A 9,210-nucleotide genomic window follows, 5' to 3' on the forward strand; every position below is an offset into this window, starting at 1 on the left:
GTTGACCATAATATCCTATTAGAGCGATTAGAACATGCTGTAGGTATTACAGGTATTGCACTGCAGTGTTTTGTATCATATCTATCTAATAGACTCCAATTTGTGCATGTAAATGGAGAGTCCTCTTCACACACTGAGGTTAATTATGGAGTTCCACAGGGTTCAGTGCTAGGACCAATTCTGTTTACATTATACATGCTTCCCCTAGGCAGCATCATTAGAAGACATAGCATACATTTTCACTGCTATGCAGATGACACCCAGCTCTATCTGTCCATGAAGCCAGATAACACACACCAATTAGTTAAACTGCAGGAATGTCTTAAAGACATAAAGACTTGGATGGCCACAAATATGTAAGACTGCGTTCTTCCATTTGCGCAACATCTCTAAAATTAGAAATATCCTGTCTCAGAGTGACGCTGAAAAACTAGTTCATGCATTTATTACTTCCAGGCTGGAGTACTGCAATTCATTATTATCAGGATGTCCAAAAAACTCACTGAAAAGCCTTCAGTTAATCCAAAATGCTGCAGCAAGAGTACTGACAGGGACTAGAAAGAGAGAGCATATTTCTCCTGTTTTGGCTTCCCTTCATTGGCTTCCTGTTAAATCCAGAATTGAATTCAAAATCCTGCTCCTCACATACAAGGTCTTAAATAATCAGGCCCCATCTTATCTTAATGACCTTGTAGTACCATATCACCCTATTAGAGCACTTCGCTCTCGCTCTGCAGGCCTACTTGTTGTTCCTAGAGTATTTAAAAGTAGAATGGGAGGGAGAGCCTTCAGTTTTCAGGCCCCTCTTCTGTGGAACCAGCTTCCAGTTTGGATTCGGGAGACAGACACTATCTCTACTTTTAAGATTAGGCTTAAAACTTTCCTTTTTGCTAAAGCATATAGTTAGGGCTGGACCAGGTGACCCTGAATCCTCCCTTAGTTATGCTGCAATAGATGTAGGCTGCCGGGGGATTCCCATGATGCATTGAGTTTTTCCTTTCCAGTCACCTTTCTCACTTACTATGTGTTAACAGACCTCTCTGTATTGAATCGTATCTGTTATTAATCTCTGTCTCTCTTCCACAGCATGTCTTTATCCTGTCTTCCTTCTCTCACCCTAACCGGTCGCAGCAGATGGCCCCGCCCCTCCCTGAGCCTGGTTCTGCCGGAGGTTTCTTCCTGTTAAAAGGGAGTTTTTTGATCGGCTCCATCACCTAGCGGGGGTGGGGGGTCGTGGTTTGGTCCCGCCTTGGCTATTGTGGTTGATGTGGAGGTTGGGATGGGCTTAGGGCACCTGGAGGACCCCTAGAGACGTTATCCCTGGAGGGCTTAACCCGGGGGTTGTGTTCATAACCTGGTTAGTGGCTCTGGTCGCTCTCAGAGGTTGTTCTCCTCGTGCCGCGTGCAGCGGGGCTGGAGGATGGTCTGTGCTGGTGGACGTAGGTTACTGGCCTGGTGGCCTGGCTGCCCCTGAGTGGATCCGGGGCGGGCGTGGGGGTTTGGGGTTCGGGGGTGCTTCGCCTCCGTGCTGGGGCTCTGGCTGGGCCTTGGGGGCTTCGGTCCTCGTCGGTGTGTCGCCGAGGTTGTGGGCGGGTGGGTGCACGGGGGCTCAGCCCTGGCGCAGGGGGCCTCTTGTGCATCGGCCTAACCGGGGGGCTCTTGAACTGGCAGGGAGGTTGTTCCATCTTTGCAGGAGTCCACTCTGCAGGTGGGGGAGAGACATAGGAGAGGTGGAGAATAAACTTAACCTGGGTGTCTGTGTCTTGTGTAGTCTGGGAGATGATTGAATGTTGGGGTGGGTACAGTTTCCTCTGCGGTGGGGTAGAGTGGGCTGCCCCGGGTCCTGTGGGGCTTGGCGGTGTTGCTGCCGTAGGCCCCGGTCTGGATGGGCCTGGGCTCCCTTGCCTTGGTGGATACCAGAGGACGGGGGTGCATATTGGGGTCAGCGGGGGAGCTGGCCCTAGGGAGGGACACCCTCCCCTCCCTTCTTTTCCTCCCCATCCCCGGCTGCCTCCCTCTTCACGCTCCACCACACCCACCCACACAGGTAGGGCTTTGGGGTGCGGGTGTGTCACCAGGGTGCAGGGGAGACATTCCCCCCCCCCTCTGTCCTCTTCTGGCCACCTGTGCCTCAATTTTATCTCACAACTTAGACATCCACATTACTTACACTCTCATAACACACATATATATATATATAGGGCCTTGAGGGTGGGCACGTTAACGGTGTCCAGTAGACGGTCTGTGTATTCAAACCTGCCTCTGGCGCCGGTGCCCACCTCTCAATTTTAAATCCATGTAGACATTGAGGGTTCTCGGGAGGGGCCGTGCTAACACCTGCTGCTCTCTGGCAGCAGCACCATGCTCTCCCTTGTTTTAAATACACTTTAGAGCAACACGCAGCAACACTACACTTGAGCGGGAGGAGGGAGGTATGGGGTCTTAACACACCCCTGTTCTCTGCTAGCCATCGGGGCGGGGGGGCTGGGAAGAGATGCTGGCTGTCCGATTGGCCTCCCTGCTGCTGCGGAGCCTGGGGCGGTCTGCTTGCCTCCACCCCGGAGGGAAGGGTAACATCTCTTGGGTCTGGGTGCCGTTTCCATCTCTGGGGGTGAGGATACCTGGACCCGGGGTATAGAGTATGTTTGGGGAGTGTGATTGTGTGTACATGTCCATTTACGTTTATTCCTGCGTTGGGTGAGTGCTGAGTGTTTGTATATGTGTGCATGAGGGTGGGAATGCATGTCTGTGTCTGTGTGTGCCTGTTTGTCTGTGTCTATATGTCAGGTCGGGTCTTAGACTTCACCTCTCTGGGAACTCCAAGGCCCTCCAAAGTGTGGAGGCCTATCTCCCCTCACCACACTCCCTGCCGGTGACTGATGCCCTCAGGGGTCGGTGCGTTGGTGGTTCTTGGTGTCCGGGGCTGGGCGCTCAGGTATGTACCAGCTCACTCCCGGTGACTACTTGGCGGGGCCTGGCGCCTGCTGCTCGGTCAGGCCTCTTCCGGGGCGCGGGGGGCCCTCGGGCCTCCGGCCTCTGTGCCTGCGGCTCGGTTCACTCTGGCACAGCTGGCTGCCGGCAGAGCCGGCGGGCACGCCGGTGCAGCCCCCTCTAGCTTCTGCCCGGTGGCTACTGGGTGACCCCTCATCTGGGGATCCTCAGCCCTTCCCATGAAGGTGGCACGGATGCCCCTCCGGTGGTCCTCCTTGGGCTCTTGCACTCTGGGGCCTCTGGATGTCTGGGGCCTGGATCTCCTCCATGCCTGCTTCATGCCCTGGGGGACGGGGCTATGGCTCTCTACATCCTCTAGCAGACCATTACATGGGGAAACCATTTGAATACAAGCGCGCCGATCCACACAGGTGTGCACATGGGTGTTCACTATTCGTAGACTTAAATCACACCTTTCTTGGCTGCTACTTCAAAGCACATTGTGCGCTGTCTGTCCTGCGTGCTGCACAACAACATTCAATATTTAGTATTTACTGCTGTTTACACTTAGCTAGATTAATGCGATGGTGTTGTGTATAGTATGTTGCATTGTTTTGTTTTTTTTTTTTTGCTTGTTTTCTATTCTTTTTCTCTCAACAGGTGATCCCGGAGATATTTTTTCTTCCCCCCTTTCTCACTGTCCCTCTCCCCTTCTGTTTTTCTTTTTCTTCCTCTTTCTTTCTCCCTTTCCTATCCCTCACTCATGTCTGTCCCGTCTGTAACAACTGAAAATAAAATAAATAATAAAAACAAAGGTCGATCAAATGGACCAATACGGCAATGCCATGATGATCCATTTGGCAAAATAAATCCATTGGGTATCCTTGTTGGTCTTCAGACAACAATTCTGACGGCTAAAGAACCAAATGGGACAGGCGAAAAAAAAAAAAAAAAAAAAAAAAAAAAAAAAAGGGAGTTTTTCCTTCCCACTGTCGCCAAAGTGCTTGCTCATAGGGGGTCATATGATTGTTGGGCTTTTCTCTGTATCTATGAAGCGCCTTGAGGCGACATTTGTTGTGATTTGGCGCTATATAAATAAAATTGAATTGAATTGAATTGAATATCTTAGTCTAATATTAAAGTTTGTGCCATGATTTAAAACATGAAATTGTGACATAAATACTAAGGAACTGTGAAGGGGACAAATACTTTTTTCACAGCACTGTAGCTCTTACATTTTCCTCTGAAAGTTTAAACACAAAACATTCAATCAGTTCTGCAAAATCCTGACTTTTCACCATCTTTGTTTGTACAGTATATAATTTCACTGTTGATTTTTCCGCAGGTTCCACTGTTTTTTCCAGTGGTGTTCTGCATCACATGTTTCTTCATGGTCTTTCTGTCTCTGTACTCGGACCCTGTTAACACAGGAATTGGATTTGCCATTTCCCTCACTGGCATCCCTGCATACTACATCTTTATTTACTTCAACCACAGACCGAAGTGGCTTCAGAGGACTTTAGGTAACACATCATTAACAGTTACTCATGGGTCACTTGATTTAGCTGCAAACATGAAATTAATAAAGCACTATTTGTCAATTATTTATTTAATAATGGAAGTGATCTGTAGTGTAGTAGTTAATTCACCTGAGATGGAAAAAATCCCCAGTTTGGTGGGGAGGAAGCACAAATTCCTAGGAGTGTTATCATCCACTGTAAAAATCTGTCAGATAAAACATGTGCATTCATCCACAGTGCCACCCCCCTGTGAAAAATATCAACCACCCAAAATAATTTTTTCTTTTTCCTCATTTAATACTGAAGTAATTGCAAACACTGCAAACCACAACACAATTAAATATAAATTAAAATATAAGAACAAAAAGAAGATGCACATTCTCTGTCATATGTGCCTGCATGAATAAACTTTCTGAATCCTTTATCATCTGCAACTGAAAATAGTTGTGGATGATTACTATACCTTTCTAATGTGACGTTGTTGTCCCTGGCTCTCTTTCTCTGCCTCCCGCTCTGTTCCTGTGCTACTGAGTGTAACTACCGCCCCTCCTCCCTCATCCCAGCGCAAAGCACAAGGCTCGCATGCGGAGTGAAGCGGAAAAAAGTGCGAGAGAGAGGGTGAGAGAAAGAAAAAAAAAAAACCCACGGCTCGCGATAAGGAGCCGGCTCGCGTTGTTCACATCAAAGATCTGGCTCTAAGATCCATTTCGTTCGCGACCGACACATCACTAATGTCCTCTGGTGGTCTTTGTTGGTTGGTTGAGTTTTATCAAGTCCATTGAGCTACTGAAAAAGTTGGTTATTAAAAAGGACGACCGGTTATTTACAAGAAGTGTTATTGAACTGGATTCAGTGTTACTCTCCTGGTGTGATGCTTCTGTCTTGAGCTGAAACTTGTTCTTCAACAGGAAGAGACCTCCAGCACTACAGAAATAAAAACTGTAAGGAAGCGCAAAACTCAAGGTCAAGGAAGAAACAGAGGATAGAGTACAAATAAATATGCACAATGTGTGTTACGAAGTTCCGCATCTGTAAGAAAAACAAACATACATATCAGAATCAGAATACTTTATTAATCCCTAAGGAATGTTCAATGTTCACATTTTGGACAGAGAGGACAGATGGTTTGAAAGAGGAGTGAAAGAAGCATCTATGTCCACTGTGAGCGACCATCTTTGAAAAGAGGCGGTGGTTTACGACACCAACTCTCTGCCATCTATAATCCAGTTTTGAGATCCCTTCCCAGACGCCTTAACGCCCACTCACATCCTGGGCCATCTGACCTCAGGAAATCACATGATAAGGTGGGGCCAGGTTTCACAATGAGCTCACCTGAAACTCTGGCTGATTGGGACCCACACCCAGTTCCACACCTTGGCTCAAGCGATTAGAGGATCATCAGGGGGTCCTTTTGTCCCTCTGTGGGGGGAAACTCCCACTAGGTTTATATCTGGGACTCCCCACCATTTGACCTTAGAACTGAAGAAGCTTCTCGGATGAGAGGTGAAACGTCTTCAAGTAACTTAAAGAAGTCCAGACGCTTTTCTTTGCAAGCTCCTTTGACTACGATGACCTGGATGACTGAGAACCTTCACAGACAATCCCTAAGGAAATGATGTGGGTTACAGTGTGTCCAGTACAGCAACAGAAACAGACTAGACTATTTAACAATACAATATGTTACAGATTTAAGAAAAAGCACAATATATACAAATCACTCAATAATTATATAATAATAAATATCAAGGATTGACAGAGGCGATTATAAATAAATATCAATAATATTGACAGCAACATTACTGAGTTGCAAAGAGCATGTGCAAAAGGATGTAACTATTGCAGTGTTTACAAGTGTGTTAGATGGAGGAGTTGTACAGGGAGCCACAGGCAGGAATGATTTGTGTTGTTCAGCTGTGCTTTTTGGTAATCTCAGTCTCTCACTGAGCGTGCTCCTGTGGCTAGCCAGCACGTCATGGAGTGGGTGGGAGGTGTTGTCCAACATTGTCTTTAACTTGGACAACATACGCCTCTCTGACACCACCTTAACAGAGTCCAGCTCCATCCCCACAAAATTACTGGCCTTGCAGATCAGTTTATTGAGTCTGTTGGCATCTGTGACCCTCAACCTGCTGCCCCAGCATGCAACAGCATAGAGGACAGCACTGATAACAGCAGACTCATAAAAAACCATGATCATTGACAGATGTTGAAGGACCTCATCTGCCTCACAAAATAGAGACGACTCTGGCCTTTCCTGCAGAGTGCAGTGGTGTTTTTAATCCAGTCCAGTTTATTGTCTGTGTACTCCAAGGTATTTATAGTCCTCCACAATGTCCATGTTGACCCCCTGGTTGAAACAGGGGTCAAGGTTTTCCTGGTCCTCATAAAATCCACAATCAATTCCATGGTCTTTGCCACGTTGCGCTGCAGATGATTCTGCTTGCACCACGTGACAAAGGAGTCACCCACAGCCCGGTACTCTGTCTCATCACCCCTGCTGCAGAGTCATCAGAAAACTTCTGAAGTTGTCAGGTCTCTGTGCAGTGGCTGAAGTCTGTGGTGTAGAGGGTGAAGAGGAAGGGGGAGAGGACAGTCCCTTGTGGTGCCCCTGTGTTGCTGATTACCTTGCCAGACACACAATGTGGAAGATGCACATATTGTGGTCTTACTGTTCGATAATAAACAATCCAGGACAACAGAGAAGCATCCACCTGCATCACTGTTTGCTTATCACCCAGGAGGGTCAGTCTGATGGTGTTGAAAGCACTGGAAAAGTCAAAAAACAAGACCCTCACAGTGCTCGTTGGCTGGTCCAGATGGGTGTAGACACGATCGAGCAGGTAGAGATGATGGCATCCTCAGTTCCGAGGCGGGGCTGGTAAGCAAACTGAAGGGGATCCAGATGTGGTCTGACTATGGGTTGAAGCTAGTCCAAGATGAGCCTTTCCAGGGTCTTCATGACCATACAAAACATATAAAACCTGGAACACAATAATTGGAAAATGCACAGGTACATTAATCAACAAGCTTCTTGTGGTGTGTGTGTGAGTGTGAGACAGAAAAAGAGAAAGAGTGTCAAGTGTGAGTATGTACGTGTGTGTCTTTGTCATGAAATGTAGTTAAAAATGAGGGGGGTGGGGGGGAGCCACAATAACACCCCCCAGGAACCAGAGGCGAGATGGATCTGGGAGAACCGTCCCATCCACAGCCCCCAGGATTATTAAAGACCCAAGACTATGCCTGTGCACCCATCCCAGCAAGAGCAGGAAGGCCCTAAATGTAGTGCCCATGGCCAAGGGGTGAGAGTCGAGGAGAGAACCAGAGGAGACAGGTAGCTTACCCCTCTAGAGACAGGCTACCCCGGTGCAAGCCAAGATCAGGGTTCTACGGCTCCAGGTGCCCAAGAACTGACTGGTACCCAGCAGAGTCCGAAGAAGAGATCTAAGACCACCAAGGGAGTGGGTCAACAACCACACGAGAACCAACAAGTACAACATCCCAGTAGGGGGGTAGCTGTCCCAGGTGGGGAGCGGTGGGGAGGGTGAACCCGCCATCATTTGTCTGGACTCTCATACCATGAGAAGCAAAGTTCTCTAGAAGAAAGTTGCAATACTTGGCCTGAATGCCAAACATCATGTCTGAAGGAAACCAGGAACTGTTCATGACCTGGGCAGTACTATCCCTGAAGTTAAACATGGTGGTGGCAGCATCATGTTGTGGGAAAGTTTTTCAGCAACAGGAACTGGGAGACTTGTAAGGGTTGAGGGAAAGATTAATACAATGTGCAAACACATCCTTGATGATAACCTGCTAAAGAAAGCTCTTGACAATGAACTGGCGGCGCGGCAGTAGCACGCAGCTGCCACTCCAGATTAAATGGTGCCGGCTTTTGTTTGTTTCTTATTGCCTTTCATTGTGACTTCTGACCCACATGGACACCAGAACGAGCAATTTCATGCACGGAAGCGGAAGCGCAGCAAACGTGCTAAAAGCAAATGCAAGCTGGCTGGCCCTCCCATCAATCCTCAAACATTTCCTCACTGGACAATAAACTTGACTGCATCCGACTTCAGTGGACTACACAATTTAGGGACTGCTGCGTCTTTGTTTTCACAGAAACATTGCTCACTGACAGTGTTGGCTTGTGTCTCTACATCAACATGCAAGAACTCTGTGCTAGTTTCTAATTACTGCTCGCTGGTAGAGTTTGTGACTGTCAGATGCACACCTTTTTACATACCTCACTACTGTGCTCATTACAGCAGTGCACATTCCAGCCAGTGCCGGGGCGATAACAGCGTAGTCCCTGCACACCGTTTTCAAACCCCCCGCGGTCTTTCACAGCTCAGGTTAAACATTATATATAAGTCACTTAGATAACTTAAAAATGTTATTGTTTGGCTTTTTTCAGTGTTTTAATTTTTCGCGAGTAAATTGGTTTGGCTGAGATTATAGATTTAGTTTTCACACAGCTGAATAAACGTCAAACAGAAAACTGATTAAACAGAAGTGTGAGATGATCGAGAATGTATGCCAGTGTCCTGTTATATTTTAGATAGAAAGGAGCTGACCGCTCGTCAGATGCTGCAAAGCGGTTCAGAGACAGGAGTGCTCTCTGCTCTTCAGGACTCTTTTGAGTACAAAAATTCACCTTCCAACAGGACAATGACCCTAAGAACACACCTAAGAAAACAAAGCAGTGGCTTTGGGACCACCCTGTGAGTGTCTTTGAGTGGCCCAGCCAGACCTGAACTGAACA

General features: G+C 47.5%; 1 protein-coding gene across 1 annotated transcript in view; it reads left to right on the forward strand.

Moving 5' to 3' along the window:
• The window catches only part of LOC146525022 (cystine/glutamate transporter-like), a 65,404-nt gene that overhangs the window by 48,410 nt on the left and 7,784 nt on the right, over positions 1-9,210 (forward strand). Inside the window, exon 11 of the mRNA XM_085175187.1 lies at positions 4,277-4,454. Coding sequence (XP_085031313.1) covers positions 4,277-4,454 — 178 coding nt within the window. The remainder of the gene's footprint in view (positions 1-4,276; positions 4,455-9,210) is intronic.

The sequence above is a fragment of the Neolamprologus multifasciatus genome, chromosome 2 (genome assembly GCF_963576455.1).
Source record: "Neolamprologus multifasciatus chromosome 2, fNeoMul1.2, whole genome shotgun sequence".
Lineage (NCBI taxonomy): Eukaryota > Metazoa > Chordata > Actinopteri > Cichliformes > Cichlidae > Neolamprologus > Neolamprologus multifasciatus.